Source organism: Ascaphus truei, chromosome 4 (assembly GCF_040206685.1).
Source record: "Ascaphus truei isolate aAscTru1 chromosome 4, aAscTru1.hap1, whole genome shotgun sequence".
NCBI classification, from domain to species: domain Eukaryota; kingdom Metazoa; phylum Chordata; class Amphibia; order Anura; family Ascaphidae; genus Ascaphus; species Ascaphus truei.
In genome coordinates, this window is record NC_134486.1 from 148,419,880 (window position 1) to 148,442,532 (window position 22,653).

At 41.4% G+C, this 22,653-nt stretch overlaps 2 protein-coding genes across 3 annotated transcripts in view; one reads left to right on the forward strand and one right to left on the reverse strand.

The window, feature by feature from the left end:
* Window positions 1-22,653, forward strand: part of SASH1 (SAM and SH3 domain containing 1) — a 628,602-nt gene that overhangs the window by 121,882 nt on the left and 484,067 nt on the right. The gene's annotated exons all lie outside the window — the stretch shown is intronic.
* LOC142491858 (uncharacterized) lies at window positions 3,935-10,903 on the reverse strand. The gene is made up of 3 exons (XM_075594675.1): window positions 10,800-10,903; window positions 9,688-10,421; window positions 3,935-3,997 (listed from the first exon to the last, which is right to left on the reverse strand). The coding sequence occupies exons 1-3, from the start codon at window positions 10,885-10,887 to the stop codon at window positions 3,935-3,937; spliced, it is 885 nt and encodes a 294-aa protein (XP_075450790.1). The 5' UTR covers window positions 10,888-10,903.

The window sequence follows — 22,653 nt, forward strand, 5'->3', positions numbered from 1 at the left end:
GTATCATCATACTTTAAACTTAAACAGTATATGTCTTGTCATAAAACCCTTTACGAATCTGCAATCAATTACATGCTTAATTTAAGAGGTGAGTTTTATGGTTGAACTTGGGGAGAGAAGACGCTTGGCATATATATCAAGTGTGAGGGTATTTCACAGGTAAAAGGTAGTGAGGGGAAAATGTTTAAGGCGAAAGAAAGCAGTAAAGGTTAGAAAGGAGACCGTTAGGATCAGAGCGCAGGAGACCGGTAGGGACATAACGAGAGATCAAAGCTGATATGTAGGGAGGGGAAGATGGGTGGAGAGCCTTGAAGGTAATGAGGAGAACTTTGTCAGGAGATGGATTTAAGTAAGAGATGGATTTAAGTAGGAGATGAGCATGGGAAATTCTGTTCTAGGAGAAAGTTAAATTATTCTAGCATAAGAATTTTGGATATATTGCAAAGGAGAAAGTTGCGAGACAGGGAGATCTGTTAGTAGTATGTTACAATAATCCAGACGGGAGAGGATAAGGGCAAGCATTAGAGTTTTAGCAGTAGATTGACAAAGAAAAGGTGGATCTTGGCAATGTTGTGGAGGAAGAAGCAACACATTTTAGCCATGGCATGAATGTGAATGGAGAAGGAAAGGGAGTCAAATGTCACACTTAGGCAACATGCTTTGGTGACAGGGTAGATGGTAGCACCGTTTACTGTGTTGGAAAAAGGGAATATTAAGCCAGGTTTAGGGGGAAATATGAGGAGCTCAGTTTTAGACATTAATACATTTAAGGTGATGGAGTACTATCCACGAGGATATAGCCTGGCAGCAATCAGAGACTTGGGAGTGGATTGAATGTGTAAGGTTAGCAGTGTCTAGATATATCTGTGCATCATATGCATACAGAGGATACCTAAAGCTAAAGGAGTTGATGAGGTCACCAAATGATAGTGTGTAGAGAGAGAAAAGGAGAGGTCCCAGAACAGATCCCTGAGGTACACCGACACAGATCAACAGGAGACAAAGACATGTTAGCAACAGTGTCAGACAATGGGCCATGGAAGAGATATGATGAGAACCAGGGTAGAGCTGGGTTATGGACACAAAGAGATTGTACAATACATCAGAAAACCTATACAGAGGAAAAGAAGACATTTTAAATAGGAAAAAGATCAACACAGGAGGAAGATGGTGTATAGGACAAACAAGAAGGATTAGGAAAAGCAGTAACAAAAATCTTTGGCAATATGTATGTAGCCCCCTTGCCCCGTGTCTAAGGGGAACCACTCATGCTGGATACCTGTCTGGCGTACAGGAGTAAGGTTATTTGTTTGATAAAAACCACAACCACTCTGGCATACAGGAGGCTTGACCTCTGCCACTGGGAGACCTCTGCCACTGGGACTTGTAGTCCCATGTGGAGCCTCTTCTAATATGGCTGCCACAACTCTGCTCTATTGCGCATGCGCCACGCTTCTCTTGCGCATGCGCAACATTAAAGATGGCGGCGCCCTGTACCGGCATCCCGCCACGGAACTCCGGTCGCCTGCCCGCCATCCTATTGCCGCGCTCCCAACTCCGGCAGCATCCGCGCACACCTTCGCAGCTGTCCCCCTCCCCGATGACCAGGAGGTAAGGGGAACCTAGCTACATGTACAAATGATTGAATTTTGGGAAATAAAATCCCACAACTAATTGCAATAATGATAAGGGACGACTTAGATATTGTGGCTATTACTGAGACATGGTACAATGAAAATCAGGACTGGGACTTAGCTATACCAGGTTACACTATATTTAGAAAGGACAAGGTAGGAATGAAGGGAGGAGGAGTTTCCCTTTATTTGGCGAACATAAAGGCTACTGTACTTCAGTACAAGATAAGTCACTTTGGATATCCGTAGACACTGGTGAGAAGGTTGCCATTCGTTCTTGGGTGGTCCACAGACCTCCAGGACAAGAGGAGGAATTGGATAGGGTATTAATAGAGGACATCACCAAGATGGCAATTAAAGGAGAGGTAATCCTTATAGAAGATGTGGATTTGCATGTGTCCTTTGCAGGTACAACCATAATCGGGAACATCCTGGATTCCTTGCCAGGGGCATCTATCAAGCAATTGGTGAGAAAAGCCAAAGACGTCTCAGTTTAGCTGGTACAGTCCCGTTTTTATGTACTTTGTCGCGGGTCCCGATTGAATTTTTTTTTTAAATGTCCCATTTTTTCTTGTCAGCCACACATGCACATAGTTACATAGTTACATAGTAGATGAGGTTGAAAATAGACGTACGTCCATCAAGTTCAACCTATGCTAAAATTTACAACAACAAAAGATGAGAAATGAATCTCCGTATGGTGCTACTAATTCCCAGGATGATCCAATGTTGGCAATATAGCCCAGGAGTCAATATGTTAAGTCAAATCAGTGCAGGTATATAGACATGTGACAGGGCATATAGCTCACCAAATAAAGCCAGACATGGACAGGAAAACATATAGCCACCCTCAAAATGAAACCACAATAAAGCCCTTATATAAAGAGACTCCTAGTGTTATCACTATGGAGAGGGATGGTGTCCTGAACCAAAGGCTGGAGCCATGCAAATACCCTATAGTCACTGTCACAATAAAGTATATATAAATGAATAACTCACATGATAGACCCCTTGAACTCCATGAGTGCGTGCATCCGTCCGTGGTATAGATCAAATATGCGTGAAGAAGTGGAGGAGCACAGCTGAAAAAAGTAGGGCTGGAGGCAGTTTGAAAATTAAAAATGCTTTAATAAAGATGCATGGTAGCAAAAGCTACATAAAAAGGGTCCTCTAATGCATTTCGCGCTGAATAGCGCTTTATCAAAGAGCGACCTATGTCCCCACTGATCCCCCTTATGTGCTAGTCAATGCGGAAGTGCTTTCGCGCCAAAATTCAGTCAGACAAAATCTGGCTGAAGCTGAGTCCCCGTATGTACTACGGTGGCCTCAAAGGGTAGAAATACCTCCGCTTTGAAATTTTGAAAGCTCCTTGTTCTGTCCCTGAATATATTTGTATATAGTTATCATATCCCCCCTTAGATGCCTCTTTTCTAATGTAAATAAATCTAATTTAGCTAGCCTCTCCTCATAAGTTAGATTGTCCATCCCTTTTATTAATTTGGTGGCTCTTCTCTGCACTCTCTCTAGTTCCATAATGTCTTTTCTTAGGATTGGTGCCCAAAATTGTACTCCATATTCCATCCATTGCCCGTTTGATGCAAGATAAGATCGGGTTTGCCTTTGCAGCTACTGCATGACTTTGGGCACTATTGCTAAGCCTGCTGTCTACAAGCACTCCTAAATCCTTCTCAATCAAGGATTCCCCCAAGATATCTCCATTTAATGCATGATCAGCGCTTGCCGGTCGCTCGTGCCCATGCGTGGCTGGCAAGCACCCATTGCGCATGCAAACAAGCAACTGGCAAGGGCCCATCATGCATGCACGGCAAGCGAGCGCAGGTCACGCTTGTGCACGAGCGGCTGCCAAGTGTCTGGTAAGCATCAATCGCGCATGCGTGGCCGGCAAGCACCAATCAGGGCTGTAACGTTGCCAGCCACTCGTGCACATGCGCAATGGGCATTCGCATGTTCTAAATTTGTTCTAGTAAAAATATGGTCCCTCTACAATGGGGCCAGAGTATCAGATATACTTGTGGGTGAGAACTTACTCAACAGTGCTCATCAATCAGTGTGGTTTAGTATAAAGCCTCTGTCTGTGGCATACCACACAAAACTAAAGTTTTAGATTTTTGGAGGGCTGACTTTTCAGATATGAGAAATTATTGAAAGAATTATTTGACAATGGAAGTATTTGAGTGGATTGCAGGAGCAGTGGAAAAAAATAAAAGATGTACAAGGAAAAGAAAGTGGATATGATTCTCAAAGGAGGTTGCACATATTGTGAAAGGTAAACACAGCTTTTATGAAATATAAGCAGACTCAAAGGAAGGAGGATAGAGACCCTCTGTATAGGTTGCAGGCGGCTAAAAGAAGAGAAAATAGCTCAATCAGTAAAGAAGAATCAGTAAAGAAGGGGGACAAAACCTTTTTAGGTCTATAGGTGAAAGGTGAAAAAAAAAAAGGAGGAATAGTAAGGCTAAAGACAGAAGGGAATAGTCTTGTTGAGGGTGAAAAAGGTATAGAAGACCACTGTAATAATAATTTTTCACAATTGGATTACAGGAATATAAATGGAAAGGAGTTGGACACAAGTAAAGATGGGCAAACATTTTTTGTGGATTTAGTTCCACTTCGGATCGGATCGGCCAGTTCTTTTGGTCCACGGATTTCCAAAATAAGCAAACCGCAACGTCTTTCAGAGACATACATTAAGACCCTTGGGTCTTTTTTTTTCTCTTAAAATCCGAAAATGTTTTTGTAAATCTAAATAAAGTGTTAAAAAGAAATATATTTTCTTTAGATTTACTAGAGCTAAGGGCCTTTCATTCCCAAACCCTTTCCATCTCTGCGCTTCACATTTTCTCACCAATACTGCTCCCAACACCCTAACATAACCGTCATCCACCCCACCCCTCATCCCATCACTCTCACCTACACTTCTCCCATCAACCTAACATTCCCCTCATCCAATCACTCACCTACACTGCAACCATCACCCTACCTTCACCTTCATCCCCACACTCTCACCTACACTGCTCCCATCACCCTAACATCCCCCTCATCCCATCACTCACCTACACTGCTGTCATCTCTCTAATATCCAACCTCATCCCATCACTCAACTAGATTGGTCCCATCACCCTAACATCCCCCTCTTGCTATCATTCACCTACACTGCTCCCATCTTCCTAACATCCCCTTCATCCCATCACTCACCTACACTGCTGCCATCTCTCTAACATCCAACCTCATCCCATCACTCAACTACATTTGTCCCGTCACCCTAATATCCCCCTCATCCCATCACTTTCACCTACACTGCTCCCATCACCATAACATCCCCCTCATCCCCTCACTCATCTACACTGCTGCCATCTCTTTAACATCCAACCTCATCCCATCACTCAACTACATTGGCCCCATCACCCTAACATCCCCCTCTTGATATCACTCGTCTACACTGCTCCCATCTCCCTAACATCCCCTTCATCCCATCACTCACCTACACTGCTCCCATCACACTAACATCCCCCTCATCCACCCATTCCTTATCCCATCACTCACCCAAGATACTCCATTTTAAAAACACATTTCACTTAAAAAATGTTAACAAATGCATAAAAGATGTTTTATGTATTTTTAGCGTTATAAATTAAATGTGTTTTTAAATGGACGGAATATCTAACGGTGAGTGCTGGGATGAGGGGTGGATAGATGACTGGGATGGAAGCTAAAGTGAGAAAAGGGAAAGTGCAGACTTGGAAATGGTTTGGGAATGAAGGGATTAACCCTTTTGTTACAGGAGTGATTTGCATCAAATCTCCTTGCAATGCCCTGAGTCCTCTTTGGTAGTGAGAGGTTTAATAAAAAGAGAAAAGGGTCGAGGGGTATGGGCAGAGGCGTTAATGATAAAGGTGAGGAACTTTGGGGGGGAGTAAATTCTACAGGGAGAGTAAGTGAAGGGGTTAAGAGTGAGAGAGGAGGGGTTGTGACCTGTATCCGGGCTCTGTCTCACTCTCTCACCTCTCTGCTGCCTTGTGCGGTTTCACAGAGGGAACTGCCAGACACTCCTCCCCCTCCCTGCAGTGAGAAACACCGCCCACCAGGAGGCAGGAGTGAGCAGCATATCAACCTTCAGCTCTGATCTCTCACAGCGCTGCAAGTTCCTATCTCCTGCTCTCTCCCCAAAACTCAATAGGAGCCCCCAAGGTTAGGGGGCCTTGTGGGGTCCCCCTAAGCACATGCCTACTGTGCCTTATGGACAATCCATCCCTGGAGACATAAAACAATCCATTTCCGGACTAATTTTTAAGAAACCACAAAGAGGACCGAGCTTTCTAATTTTATTAGCAGTCGCAAGTTGTGTATATATATATATCCCCTCAAATATCACTCCAAATAAATTAGGGAGACATGCCTGTGTTTAAAAATGAGCACATCTGAGGTACCTGGCTGGGAGATATGCTAATGGCTATGCAAAGTATATTTAAATGAGTTTCATCCCAATCTTGACAGGATTCCATACCAACTACATAGAGTTGGTAATAAGCCTAAGGCACCAACGGTGCCAGTCCCAACCAGACTAGAACCTACAACCACAAGAACCTATGCCACATCTCTAGCAGTGTGAGCTAAACCATCTGATAGCTAGCACCAAGTCACAAATGTGCTTCACCTTGTTTTTAATTGTGTGTGTCATAAAACATGTTTTATTTCATCTCTATTAGAATATGAAAAGAGAGAAAATGCAATTCTTTAGAGGAGGTGTACTCCTAAATACTCCAGGTGGTTAAAATACCCCCTAGAGATGTATAATGACCCGGACAAAGCAACTTTGAATACATATACAATGAAAACAGAGCGAGTTTGCCCATGTTCTATTCATCTTTTATTTAATGTCACCTGACCTCAGTAACCCATTGCCCTCAGTACATATTATGCTTTCAAGGTTACAAATACAATCAACAAAATAGATATTCCTTGGAGGTATTCTGTTAGTAGACAGTGTGTACTGCAACCCATCAGCTGGTTTAGCTCACACTGCTAGAGCTGTTGTTTAGAATAACAGCTGTTGTTCTGAATAACAGATGTTGTGAGGGTTCATCTTCTGTTCCTGTGGGGTTTGACACCATACCCCACATAAGGTACATTAGAACTGAAAGTTGACAAGGCCAGTGGAGCCAGAAGAGATACAGTACATCCAAGGTTATTAAAAGTTCAACAACCTATAAGATCCCAGACAGACTGGGTTTCCTGTGGGTGATCATGTCAAACAAATCTAATTGACCTTTTCTTACAGGGTAACTAGTGTAATAGATCGGGAGGAGCAGTAGATGTAGCTTACCAAGATTTTAATAAGGCCTTTAACAATGTGCTATTTAGACGACTAATAAACATATTGCAATGCTTGGAATTTAACTCTAAGGGGCCTATGCAGAGAGCTGCGAATACATGGCGTTGTGCATGTATTCGCCAAGAATTGCTTCCTGTATGCAGAGAGCCGCGTGTGTATGGCGAATAAACAAGAATTCGCCAGGAGAAATTTAAAGAGCTTGAAATCCGCCAAAGTGTTGGCGAGAACACTATTTTAGAGTAAGATCGCCATGTTGTTAATACCGCCATATGCAGTAAGGGATAATTGCATAAATTCGGCATTTCGGAGTGACTGTCGGCGTTGAACACGGCAAATGAGAACGCCACGAAAAATCGGCAGTATCTGTTGCGTGACATGCCTTAAATTGCTGTCAGTAACACAACTGACACGAAACAGCAGCTGAGAATCTTACTACACGTTAACTATTTTGTAATCCTGTCCCCTGTAATTAAAACATATTGCAGAAAACCAATAACTTCACAAAGGGTTAAAACATATATATATATATATGCATATAAGCTATATATAGCATCAATGAACACCCCCCCTCCCTGTCGGCAAGTTTATCAGCTGATCGCTAGCAAAACCTATTAATGAAAGTTCATAAGTCAGCTCCCTATTTGTTTAAAATAATACAAAACATAGATATGTAAAATATTCTTGTTACCACGTTCAGAATATAACAAAAGCCCTGGTGAACAGCATTGCCTTCACATGTGTCTGAAATTTAAAGATGTGCCACAGGCAAAAAGATAACCCTGTCACAAGTGTCATACTGGCTACTCAGTTATAAATGCATCAACATAGTGCAAATGTGAGTACATGACAATAAATAAAGATGTCTTAGTTATGATGTTTCAGAACATGTACACAAAGATGTGGTCGTCGAAGAAGGTCAAACAAATAGGAATGTCGTTGTAAAAACGTGCCAACAAATTATCCCCATACTTAAAACAATGTTAACACGTTGTAATGTAAAAAGAATACACACAAGTTTGCCATATTAACAGTACTGTCAGTGGCCCACTGTGTATGCTCCTGATTATTTCCATGGGAGACATATGTTTTTAAAACATTTTCATCTTACATTGTCTGCAGGTAAGTACCATGCTAACAGTAAGGATGTAACAGTGACAAGAGCATGTAGAAACTGGGAAAAATACAATAGTGCATAATGTATATTGGTATTAAGTAAGAAATATATCATTGATATACACATTAAAAGCTATATATATATATATATATATATATATGTCTATGTAAAAATAAAAAGAGTTATGCATATGTTATAATATTTGTGTTGTGCAAACGAAAGGCTATGGCAAAGGCTATGTTACCGCAGAATGACATGTATTTTTATTGTAGGTACTTTGGGGGTTTCATCAAGGCTCTCTACGTAGCCCTGGTTTGTGTGTTAACGTAACGGTAGGTTTATACTCCCGTGGTTGGGTGTTAATGTGGCAGGGGCAGTATGTCGGCAGAGTGCAGGTGGTTGTAAATGTTTGTTAGATAAGCCTTCAGTAATATATATGTGAGTAATGGTGAAGTGGGACATGACATTTGTAACTTGTAGTTTAATGACTGTTCAGCATTACAAATGTTTTTTGTCTATCAATGGACATTGCAAATAAGAACATCATCCTTGTTTGTGTGGCAAAAATGTGATATGAAAAATTAGTCTTTGCTTTGTAAGTAACGGTTAACTATGTAACCATTGCAAAACCTTAAAGAAGCACCAAAGTAATCATACATAAAAACATCAAGACAGTGATGTATGTTTGTGTTAACATATCTGTCTTGTTGTGAAGTGTTGAACATTTACATTGTAGTCTTGTGTTACACATGTATTGCGTGTGCGGAATATGCGCAACATGAAAGCAGGAGCATAACTATGTAAATTACAGTTCGTGTGATCAACCTTGTGGTCCCCAGAGCAGAGCAGCGTAGTTGTGTTGCTCTGAGACCCACATTTTCAGCCTTGTTAGTGAACGGTTTTGCCGGACTGTGCAACGTTGGACGCCATCTTTAAAGAGCCCACCTCTGTAATAGTAAGTTTTTAAGATGCTGTTCAAACGGCAAAAAGATGCGCCATACAGGCGCCTATAGTCATACATATAGGACATACTGTATGTATGTAGACCTCCCTTACACAGATGTTAAATGGAAAAGTCGTTTGCAAATCATACACAAGAAATAGTTTTCAAAAGTATTTTATTTTCCCTATCTGTGAGCTTTAACACAACACATTAGTATGACATAAATTTCCGTCAATTTCTATACAGACTTTACATGTGGACCCATTGTCTGTCACACATAGATAGCAAAAAATGTTGTTTTTTTACATAAACCTATTAAGTTGCTTGTGATTGCTGTGAAAGGGAATAAACCTTTAACAAGTGTCTGACATAGAAAAAAAAAGTGTATGTTAGTGTTTTGAAAACTTGTACTAATCTTTATGGAGTTCTATAACTATATTTAACGGAGTGTGTGGGAGATATTTACAATGGTGTGTGAAATGAACTTTTGTCATGCTTAAATGAGCACAAAAGACCATACTGATGTTTTCCTTTTTTTTTGCCTGCAACAGTAGTAAATAACAACAATTATGGCTTTTTCTGTGACCATGTTAATGGTCCTGCAACTTTACAGAGGATATTTTTTTTTTTCCTGATACTGTACTTTTTTTTTTTTTTTTCCTAGCTTTGCAGGGACACTGGCAATGCACTCACTGCTCTTTGTTTTTTCTCCTTCAGTTTCAGTACATAACAGTGTGCTGGAACATAATTGCTCATGTACGCATGACACTGAAGATGATGGTGTTGCGCTCTCTAACATTGGTGATGTGTAAGGTGTTTCCTTTCCTATGGTTTGTAACAAAGTTACGTCACTGTGCACTGCTAAGGGGACAGATTGATTTTGGGGTGCTGTAACAATGTTATCTGATGAAATAAATGTTGCAGGCTGGTGTGCTGCAATTTCTGCTTCTGTTTCTATTTGTGGCTCAATGTTCTGTTGAAACACATCATGAGCCTCCAAAGTACCAACATATGTTGATGGTAAAAAGGATGTGACAACTGTTGAACTGTGGAGGTCATTTTGTTTAAGTAAGCAGTGTACAATTGCCTCCATATATGTGTTATGTTTGCGTAGCTCTGCAACTGTACTATTTATCAGTTTTTGTACACCTTTTATTTCTGTCACCATTTTTTCATGCACACACAGTAGTTGCCTATGTCTTTCTTCGTTGCTTTTCAGCAAACGTTCCTCTGCTTCTTGCAAGGACTGCAGTTGCTGCTGGTGGTCACTGTCACTCCGGACACTTTCTGCCGTTGTAGGCCTTGCAAATTGTATGTGACCATCACATGAGTCCTGAGACACATTTCTTAGTGTTCTGCTCCCTTCACTTTGTACGTCTGTATGAAACAGAATATTTCATATTACTTTAACACAGAGTGAACAGTTCATAAGACTGTAGTATGTTTATAAATGTAAGAACAAATGCGTACACATGTATAGTATGGTCACACCATACCAGCAATAGCAACATTAAATAAATAGTTTTATTCTTTATGAAGATAGCATAGCATCCTATAATGCTATAAAAACGTCTACCAACGTTATTTCTCTCCTTAAATAAGTAATTAAATTTTACATTATATATGATTAATATTAGAAGGAAATAAGTTTGCCTTTAATAACACAATTGTTATATGACATTGCTATGCAAGGACCATAAATTAATATAACCGTTTGTAACAGGTTATAGAATAAATTGTTATATTATAAGTCACCTTCAAAATCTGCAAGCGAGTTATCGGGGGACACCAATTCTGTGTGCATGCTGTCTGCTGGTGTTCCTGCTTGTTCATTGTCAGTCATATCTGCTGGAGATACAGGGAATTATGCAATTTATACATGCATTATGAAATCTACTGCACCGACACACTTTATTCGAGCAAATACCCGGTATGTACCTGGCAGATACCTGGAATGCGCCACTCCTCACCTCTGACAAGCCCCGTTGCATTTGCCTTCCCAGCCTGGGTTCATGCCTGGCTGATGGGCGGCTTATCTGTTAAATGATAATGATTAGGATTTAATAGGCTGCAATGCTTCGCGTGTCTACCAGATGGCATAAATTCATGAATTGTAATGCAGTATATATATATATACTGTGCAGTATTGCAGCCAGCGGGAATAAAATGCTTCAATCCCTGCTTGGAAAATAACTCAATGCACTTCGGCAGAAAACAGTCACAAACCTCAATACACCCGGGTATACCCGAATTCGTGGGACTAGCCAAGCTCGAATAAAGTGTGTCGCCAGTGTATTTTAAGCTATACTGTTATTGCAGTACAGTTATTTTATTAAGTAGGTCTTATGTATAGAACAGATGTTAAATTTTTTTGTTTTTCACCCGGTCACACTAGTGATGATCTGTAACATGCCATAAAGTTACAAAGTACTAAGGTATTGTAACCGTTTTGTTTTTCTTTACGTATACTCTGCAACATAGGTATGTAAACATTTATCTTTATGTAGCATTTAATGATTATAATGTTGCCACAAAAAGGTCAAAAAACACTGTTGACATTACATACAGAGATGATAGCCAGTTTCTGTGTGATGCTTTTTATAACTTGTTCAATGGCATAGCATTTGTTAACTATAATGTATTGTACACATTATAAAATAATTTAACATGTTTCACCTTCCTGCATTTCTTTGTCGTACACGCCTATATCAAAATCCCTTTCCAATCCTTCCACTTGAATACTAGGCAACTTTGAACTTAGCTGCTCCTCCAGTGCCGTTAGTTTTAAATGTAAAGCAGGGGGGCCTCCCCCTGTTCCTGCGGCATGCGCATTAATTTTTTGCAATTTGACCTTTAAATTCCGTTTAATGTCGTCAAAACGTTTGCGACAATTATCGTGAGATCTCACTTGATTCCCACAACCTGACACGGATTCTCGGATGTTCTTCCACAATTCTCTCTTTACGGAAGAGGGAGTTCTCACTGCAAATATACAGTACCAAAGAAGTTATGTAAAAATTTGTTCACATATATTATACTAACATACAGTTATGGACAGTGCTACAGCTATTTTTTATTAGATTGGTATTGGTAGTTATTTATTTGCAAACCATGTTAGGTCACAATATTTGGGGTACTAAGGTGATCTGCAGTTTAATGTACTGACAAGTTGCACACATGTGTTAGGTTTTTTTCAGAACATGAATATACAGGCACCGGTTAGGAAGTTTAGTTACATGGCTGCCTTTGACATCACATATGTGTGTGGGACATACACATTGGAGTACATAATTTGTACACTGTGTAATGAGTTGTACTTTTTTACTTACTAACTAGATGGCCAAACAGGCGGTCATAGTTTTCTACTATGGCAGTGACTAGCACCCGATTCTCTTCATCATTGAATTTTATATTTCTTTTTCTCCCATCATGTCGTGCTTCTGTGTGACTATGTGCAACATCCATGTGTGTATTCTCTGCGTGTTGTACATTGGTGGAGCTGAAAAGCATGTCCTCGTCGACATAATCTGAGGCCTCAGTTGCAGCAGCACTAAAACTTCCATCAGCTCCTGACATTGGGCCTGCAGGCACAGTTGTCGGGCGACGAACAGTGCCAGAAGGTTTTTGCTTGCCACCACCACCAACAGTCATAATATGACTTCCAGGAAAACCCCGGATAGCCCTAACACCACCACGCACACGGACACGACCAGCACGACGTACACCACCACGCACATCACCACGCACACTACCAGACACTGTACCAGCCACTGTACCACGCAAATGTACTTGCGCACTACCACGCGCACTACCATGCACTCTACCCCGCATACTCCCACGCGCACTACCCCGCACACTTCCACGCACTGTACCACGCACAATTGCACTCCCACTATTACTCACACTGGCACCAACATTAACCCCAACACCACCATCACCATCACCATCACCATGACTCACAGTACCACACACAAGCGAGACACCTATTACTGCATCAGGCACTGTAGCAGTACCACTTTCTCCAACTGTCCTTCTTGCACTGGGTCCAGCCCTTTCATTAGCACTTACAACTCCTGTCACCCCACTAAGTACAGCACCACGACTACCCAACGCAGAGGCACTTCCAAGCACACGAAAATGGGTGTGTGGTGCAGATGTAGAAGCTACATGTCTCCCTGCAGATGCACCCCTTTTCCTAATAGTACCTCTTTGCACCCCAGACATACTGATATGTTGGAAAATTACGTAAAATCGCTACAGAAGTTGTTTTACTGAACCTTGCTGAATGTATGTAACTTCGTGCAATGGCAACAGTTATTGTAGCACACTGAATATATTAGTACACAATGGTCAGCATTAATATTGCACAACAGCCGTTTATGTGCTATGGCTATGTAAGGAATGAGTGTGTGAAACGCTCTGACAGGACACTGAAGTGTCGTTTTGAATTTGAGCGCCAAATTGCAATGAAGTCTCGCGAGACTCGCGCGCGCAGCATACCAATGCAGACAGGCAAATTTTCGCCGTATGCTAGTAGCTCCGTTGCTGCTGGCGAGATTAGCACTGACGTATTCTCGCCATAATAAAACATTGAGCTAATCTTGCCGCTTTTGGCTTCCTGCATATGGAGAAATAAACACGCCAGACATTGCAACTTTTATAGCAATGGAGATTTTTATTCACGATCCTCTCTGCATAGGCCCCTAAGTTGGTATAATAGATAATAAATTTGTTGTAGGATATGCGGCAGAGTGTTGTAGTAAAGGGAGTACATTCAGAGGAGAGGAAGGTAACCGGTGGAGTACCTTAGGGATCTGTACTGAAACTGGTGCTTTTAATACAGATATAGCACAATTTACTGCCGTCTCCAGAGCTACGGCTTAAAGTTCCAGCTTCAGAGATAGTACTGCCGAGACATCACTGCGGGGTCCATACTTCTGGATTGAGCCCATCACAGCGATAATCCTCCAGAGCCGGGTTAGCCATGGTCACAGTCATGGAGCTTGCCCCGCTTCTGGAAACAATAAGTTTTACTACATCTGTATCTTTATTAGTGACATAAAGAATAGTTTGAAGTCGACAGTATGCCTTTTTGTAGATGACACATAGATCTGCAACAGGGTTAACACTCCATGGGGGTAAACAAAATTGCTAATGATTTAGGTAGATTGGAGGAATGGCCAAGATTGTGGCAACTACAACTTAATGTGAAAAAAAGGATAATGTGCTTACAGCGCTAATGCAATAACTAATTTAGTGTGAAATAATCACTACTAGTGTATACCAAAAAAAACCCTACTGTATATATTTATAGGATAGGCTGCCAGGATCAATGAGATAAATACTAATCACACACAGAAACAACAAAAAATTATCTGGCGCCTAAAACAAACCCAATTTACACAGTAAAAAAACCTGACCGTATAAAATGTCCAGTCCTGTTGAACTAGGGGTCTCCAAAAAGTTCTTGATCGTTGGCTCACAATAAGTGGAGAAAAAAACAGAGACCAATCATAATGTGTAACTGTAAAACTGCTGATATGATAAACCAACAATACAAACTTGACAGACAAACAATAAACACAAAACAGACCAACTGACACTAAATACTAAACTAACCAACAACAACTGATGAGCCAAAATATGACTAATTTAATAAAATACACTTAAAAATAAATTGTGACATACACAAGGGGTGATGACGTAGGAACTGTGCGAAAAATTGAAAACCTACTTACAAAAAGCAGGATAAAGAAGGCCTAGTTGGGGATCCCTTTCCCAAAAACGGATGTCTACACCAGGAAACCTGCTGTCTCTTCCCCAGATGGCCATCTCTCCACCACGTGTACCGCCACTCTGGTTGGTCCCCGTAGATACCAGCGCCTTGTCTGGGCTTCACAGCCTGCATCCAAAAGTCCCATGTACCGGTCACGCACGCTTCCTCAGTTGTGCGCGCACATGCGGAATGGTGTCTCACTCGCCGCTAGGTACCGCACAGTTCGTCCGGTGCTCCACAGATTCTGCAAACTATGCAGATGTCCACACTCGTCAAGAACTCCCACATCCCTAGGCATTTCATGAAATAATTCACTTCCTTAGGGGCAAGTGAATTAATTCTTTTCCCTGAGGAAGTGAATTATTTCATGAAACTTTAATATGAATCAAGACTCCACAAGGAACAGGAGCATAAGCAGAAATAGAAGTATGGGCATAAGAAGTCAAGAAAAAAAACAAAGGCAAGGGAGGACCAGGAAACTATAAGGACAGAGGACAGGAGCACCAAGAGGAGACAGACAGGCAGAGGAACCCCAGAGCAGACAGAAACAGCAGCACACCTGGTGGACAGACAAGGAACAGAAGGGGAGAACTAGGAAGACTCTGACAAAGACACATGACAGCCCATTAACTTGAATCGGCTATAGGGTGTCTTCCAGCAGTGCCTTCTGGCACAGGAAGGTGTTTTATGGCATAATACCACTTAGTACACATTGGCATCAGTGTTCAAAATGTACTTAATAATTACTCAACAGAAGATACTTCAAACAGTGTTATAGATTACTTGCTAGTATCTATACATTAGTATCTGTATTTGTAACCATGTATTATTTGTCTTAACTCTATGCCCAGGACATACTTGAAAACGAGAGGTAACTCTCAATGTATTACTTCCTGGTGAAATATTTTATAAATAAATAATACATTGCATTTTGATCTTGCGCAAATGTTCTTTTTCTATGTGAAGCATTCCATAGGAAACATTGCCTCACTGCAATCAAGACTTCTAGAGTATGAATGATTTTTTTTAGCTTGCCTCATCCCACCAAGATCGACCTTCAAAAAACAAATACTTCTGCATTTTCTAGCATCAAGATGACAACTCTAGAATTCAGTCTACATGTATTGTACAACTGTAATTTTTTTAGGATTTGCAAAACCCCCAGTCAGCCCTTGGAAGATTAGTTATGGTTTCTGCCTAATTGGTTATAGAGTTATAAACCCAGCAGCAGGAACTCTGACTCACATTTGTCTTTAACTGAAAAGAGATCTTCCTGAGAAAATTCTCAGAATTGAAAGCATTTTTCTATAGCAAAATAAAACATAAGCAAAGCACCAACTGTGCATGTGTGTCGTATAACACAGGGGTGCGCAAACTTTTGTTGCTGCGACTCCCTGCCTGCACTCCCCCGGTGCTTGCCCCCCGCCCCCTTACCTTAGTGCGGCATCAAATTACGTTGTGGGGTCATGTGACGTGACGTCACATGACCCCGCTGCGTCATTTGACGCTGCGTTGCCATGGAGATGTGTCCCAAAACGGAGTTCTCTTCCTGACTGTGACGTCACAGGAGCTTCATGAAGTCTTGGCCATTTATCGTGAGCAGCAGGAGGCCTCCTGGCAGGTCAATTCATTGATCAGCCATTGCACTGTTCAATGTAGCAGTGATCAGAATAGGCACAGCTCTGATCTGTTCTATAACACGTGCGTTTCTTGGTGTGATAGCTGCATCCGGCTACACCCCACGTGATGGCAATTGTATCTTGATCTCCTCACCCTGGTGGTTCCAGGAGTCCCAGACACTCAAGAAGGGGTGTGGCTTTGGCTTTAGCTTTTGCGCCAAACCACACTTGTTTTGCAAGACTGAGTCTTGCATCTTGCAAATTCTGCACACGGTTCTCCCGATTTTGTCAGGAATCGCTTGCAGTCATCAAAATTCTTGGTGAGGATCCTGAATTTTTGTGGTGCATGCTAGCAGTTCCTTCTTGGCGGGGCTCTATCATTTCAAGATGCATCCTTGGCAATTCCGTGTGTACTCTGCTGATACCATGATGGTCAAATAACATCTCAGCAATTAGCACAGTTCATGAATAAAGTGGGGAGTACACGCTGGTAATTTTCTTCTTGGGGGTTCTCTTGTTTCAAGACGCCTCCCTGGACAACTCCACATGTACTCGGCTGATACCATGAGGCTCAGTCACATCTCAACCCTTAGCAACAAGTGTGCTAGCACCTGGAAACTGCAACAATATAACTTATCAGGGAAGAAGCTCACATGCTAGGCCATGTGAGGAGGAATTATCCCCAACACTGGCTGCTGTTACCAGGACTTATGGTAATAGGGCACAGAAACATATACCAGGGGTCACATGGCTACATAAATATAATTATATATTTTTTTATAATTAATATAAGTAATAGTTATCTGAACTCAACAGGGGTCTGTAGGTAATAATCTAACTAAGCTGTTAAAATGGTATAAAAGTGAAGAGCCAAATTAAAACTGGGAAAACAAGATATTGCGTAAAATAATTTACAAGATTTGATGAGAAATCCTAACTTTATTTCTCAACCAAGGTGAATTGTATCAGTTTAAGCCAGAACTGGCACAATGGAAGCTCGAAGCATTCTGGGTACAACCATAAAAGTAAATATAATGAATATTTTGCGTAAATCACTATGACAAATGCGAATCATTTTAAATGTAAAGTGAGGTGTTTTTATGAGAGGGTGTTTTGTGTCATCACTGTTGATCACATCATGTTGTTTTTTATTTAGTATCATTATTCTTGCAAACCACAATCCTATCAATGAGTAGGAATTGTAAAGTTGCACTTGATTTATAGATGCATTTGCTAAAAAAACACTTTTACATGTTCTTCCCACATCACTTCATCTATTTTTGTTTAATACATTAAAGAGTCTGAACTGCATTGTTTCTATGGTTGCCTCATATTCTGGCCTGACATCTCTCTCCTCCTCTCATTCTATGTTAACATTAATTAAGAAAAGAATTCATCAACTGGGGGTGTTAAAGATGCATAGTGAAAAGCACTAAACAGGCCAGAATCCTTAACTAGAAAATAAAATGCAAGTTATGGTGTTATGGGTGGAACTCCCAGTTCCGATCCCTTAGACATCTTTTACCAGCAATGTGTCCTTGCCAACTGGCAGTAAAGTATCTAAGTTCAAGTCCAAAATGTGTAAAAATAAACTTCCAAGAAACAAAAACAAGACAGAATATGTTCAGACTGTGCTACAGTAGTGGAAAATTGGGACTTATTTGCATTTGGTTACTTTACTGCTGGTCAACACATTAAGTTTTTGCTCGCAAAACTGAAGTCTTACTAAGGACAATTTTTCATCAAATTATCTGTAGTTTGTTTCTATTGTTCCTGAACATCTGCTAGTTATTTCCTATTTTAGAGAAATGGTTATTTAAGTAATAATCCCCTCAGAACAGGGCATTATTGGCCAGTAATGCCCTGTTCTGAGGAAATGTAGGCTTTTTCATAAATAATAGACACTTTTGTATAGTTATATAGATTTTTTTATTAAAATAAAATGGTGAATCCACCTCTATATACGCTTACACTGCAGATATCTATATTCACACACTGCCGCCCCCTCTGTGTACACACTGTGACAAACGCCCCTCTTTTGTAGCGCTGACGTCTGTCTGGGTTCTTCCCGACACAGTCTTCTAGGGTTAATTATACAACAAACAGGATCATGCAAAGTATTATGCTGCTTAACTCAGGCTTCTGCCTGCTTTATTTTCATCCAAGTAAGGTACTGCAGCTTTAACATGTGAAGGTTAGAGGTACTCAGATACTTTCATTCAGCAGTTCACATATTTCAGTGTTACAATATTTCCCACTCTGTTATTTCAAGAAATAAAACCAAAATCATATAAGCAAAATCCTATCCCTTTCAGGGATCTAACTACACATCAGAATCAGTCTCTCTAACAGCTGCTGGCCAACTAAACTGGTTCCCCAGCTTAAAACAATGCTCTCTCATTTAGGGTCACAAGATACAGCACAGTCTTTTAGCAACAGCAATAACCATTTGTTTTGTCTTATCTGTTCGTGGTGTCCAGGCAAATCCTCTGGTACTGTGATACGTGGAGGGGCCGTCAACCCCGATACTGGAAACAGGGGAGCAGCGATACCCCCAGCCTCCAGGCTCTAAGGAGAGAGAGTGAAATGCAAAACCTCTCTGCTCTAAGTACCTGTGCATGTGATTAGAAGAGCAGGTGAGGGAGAACTAGAGCCATTGTAATCTGTGGTCTGGATTTTCCATCCAGCTGCCTGAGTTAATGGGAAGCTGTGGAACGGATCATTAACTATTCCTGCACTTTCTGCTCTAAAATGGGGCAGAAAGCTGCCTAACATCTTTGGACTATGTCACATATCCCCCTCCCCAGCTCACACCTACTGGGGTGAGCGGCCATGGACCTCACTGGGGTGAGCGTCCTACCTGAAATACTTGAGCTAACTCCTCAGTACAACATTAAGTATTCACATGACACGAATATGAACTTTTCCCACGGCAATTATGGACAATAGGTTTCGTCATAAGAGACTATATTTGGCAAACATATTTTGTTGCTCTCTATTAGGGAACTATTTTGAAAAATAAGTGTCTAGCACACATTCTTACAACCCAGGATATGCTAAATATATTCAGAAAACCAGACAATTTCTATTACCTCCCTGGGTTGTTCTACTCTAGAATATGAACCTCATTATATAATTTACCAACTGAAAGGGCCATCAACCCTGTATATTAATTTGTAGTTTAGCTACATTTTCAACACAGAGAACCAATATAACATTGTAATATTGACAAAATGCTTATTCTAGCTAGAGGCCTAATATACCTTAACTACAATAGCTTATTTGCATAGTTAAGTGTCCGTGACATAGTCCACACATGTAATAACAAAAAGAAATATCGGTCAATTCCCCAAACACATTTTTTTTTTTTTTTTTTTCTTTGACTTCCAGTCCATTACATTTCCTGACTTTATTTCATAGGCTGCTGCAACCTGCAAATGACTGGACTGTTTCTTTAGCCTCTGACAGAACTCTGGGGCCGGATAGTCTTTGTCTTTATATTGTGGCCCAGAGTGGCGAGATCCGGAAAAATTCAAGGCCAGCGTTGACCTTCGTCGCTTTTGCTTTGCAACCTTTGAACCTTTATGGTACTTCTTACTGCCATGTATTTTCTCAAGACCATCACTCTCAGAGATTTGGGATTTCCCCTCTGGGGCAATTATATGGTATTTAGAAGATGAAGCACTGATTACCTTGATGGGGTTCTCACTAACTCCGGCTGTACCCTGTGGCATTTTACCTTTGCAGCCGGCAGGCATGTAGTGTTGGGCCTCTCTTTCCTGAGGCCTACATTTATAAAGGCGGAAATACCGCTGTATAACCAGTGACGCATTTCTCAGGGTTTGATAGTGAATCCTGTTCTGTGTCATCCTAGTCAGAGACTGGATCTTTATAGTTGCTCCTTTCATAATGAGGAACCTGTTTCGTACCATGCGGGCACGGTAGAATCATTGAAGTACACAGGCTGCTTTATTCCGGCGATTAAACTGACGAATTTTCATCCCTCTGTAGGCAGCCTGTAGGATGATAGTTGCGGCGCGTTTACACCGATAATTTTCTCTTTCCCTTCTTCCTTGGATAAGAGCTGTGCAGTGCTTCTGAATTATTCTAACGCTTTTCTCCTTTTTCAAAACGTTAAGTTCCTCCACGAGAGAATTCTGTTTTGTGCATATATGTCGCAATTCTGTTCTCAGAGCGTCCATTTCTTCCTGGTGCTGGCTCTGAGTGTGCATCAATGCATTCTGTAGTGCTTCCTGCACTTCTAATTTTTCCTGAGTCAACTGTTTCTTTACTTTTTCTGCTTGGTCAGTCAAATCTGAATTTTCCAATTTCAGAGTCTCATTTTCTTGCTTTACAGTCTCTAACTCACTCAGGGCAATCTCATGGGTTTGCTTCAACATTCCCAGCTCTGTGTTCAGACCGTGGCCCTCCAGGCGCGAGTTTTGCACCTCTGTGCTGAGCGCATGAACCTCTTGTAGAGCCTTCCCGTATTTCTGTTTTAGGATAGCCATTACGGTGTTGGCCTTTTCCAGCCTAGTCGTCACCTCTTCCAGCTCACTCCGTAAGAGAGACTCTGTTTTCTTCAAAGCCTCGTACTCCTGTAAAGCTGGAAGTATACACCTCTGTAATTCGGCGTTCGATTCTCGCTCTTCCATCCAACATTCTCGCTCCTTCTTGCTCCATTCTCGCTCCTTCACCAAATCCTGCCACAGGACTTCATAATTATGATGGCCAGCTTGGAGTGCAGAAACCAAAGCCTCTTTATCCTGGTTCAAGGATTCAGCTTCCCTTTGCTCCTCCTTTTCCTTTGCCACTGTTCCCGTGACAATTCTGCCGGTCACTCCGGTCTGCAGCACATCTCGGCGCCTTTCTGACGCATGTCCTGACAGCGCAGGTTCAAGTGGCTCGGTCACTTCCCCTGTGACTTGAGGAACAGTTTTCTTTTTCTTCTTCTTTCTTTTTGCTTTATTAGATCCAGAGATATCAGTGGTACTGGGCACACGCTCACTGGTATCAGCTTCCACATCTTGCTTGCACTCATAGGGCGTTGCTTGCTTTTGCAGCTGTTTGTCTTTGAAAATTTTGGGGCACACATCTTCCATGTGACCTACTTTATGACAGGCCCAGCATACTAAATTCATCTGTGGGTACGACTCTCCTCCAGGGGCCACATACGAGTCGTCATCATCATCATCGTATGGCCTGAAGGGACACTGTTTTTCATGATTATGTACATTACAAAACAAACATTTCACGTCGGCCATTTTAGAAACCCGGCAGGGACAATTTGCTAGCTGCAATTTCACTCACTTCAGCAACTTGCATACAGCACTTGCTAGCAGCAAATTCACTCACTTCAGCAAAAGGCATTAGCTTTACAAACAGCACTTGCTAGATGCAATTTTTTTTTTTTCTTCTTTTTCAGCAAAACATTTTGGTTTTCTGTTTGGGTTCAGGGTGCTATTGCATCCACACTTCGCACATTCTCTGTGTATGCTAGAAGCACAACTGATATACACAGTGGGACAGACTTCACTCATAGCATCTGTACTTTAGTTCAGCTCGGCGGCCATTTTAAACCCCCGCATTTATTTGCAAACCCACAGACTTTTTTAGTGTCTGCCCGCATTCTCCACCATATGTGACAAACGCCCCTCTTTTGTAGCGCTGACGTCTGTCTGGGTTCTTCCCGACACAGTCTTCTAGGGTTAATTATACAACAAACAGGATCATGCAAAGTATTATGCTGCTTAACTCAGGCTTCTGCCTGCTTTATTTTCATCCAAGTAAGGTACTGCAGCTTTAACATGTGAAGGTTAGAGGTACTCAGATACTTTCATTCAGCAGTTCACATATTTCAGTGTTACAATATTTCCCACTCTGTTATTTCAAGAAATAAAACCAAAATCATATAAGCAAAATCCTATCCCTTTCAGGGATCTAACTACACATCAGAATCAGTCTCTCTAACAGCTGCTGGCCAACTAAACTGGTTCCCCAGCTTAAAACAATGCTCTCTCATTTAGGGTCACAAGATACAGCACAGTCTTTTAGCAACAGCAATAACCATTTGTTTTGTCTTATCTGTTCGTGGTGTCCAGGCAAATCCTCTGGTACTGTGATACGTGGAGGGGCCGTCAACCCCGATACTGGAAACAGGGGAGCAGCGATACCCCCAGCCTCCAGGCTCTAAGGAGAGAGAGTGAAATGCAAA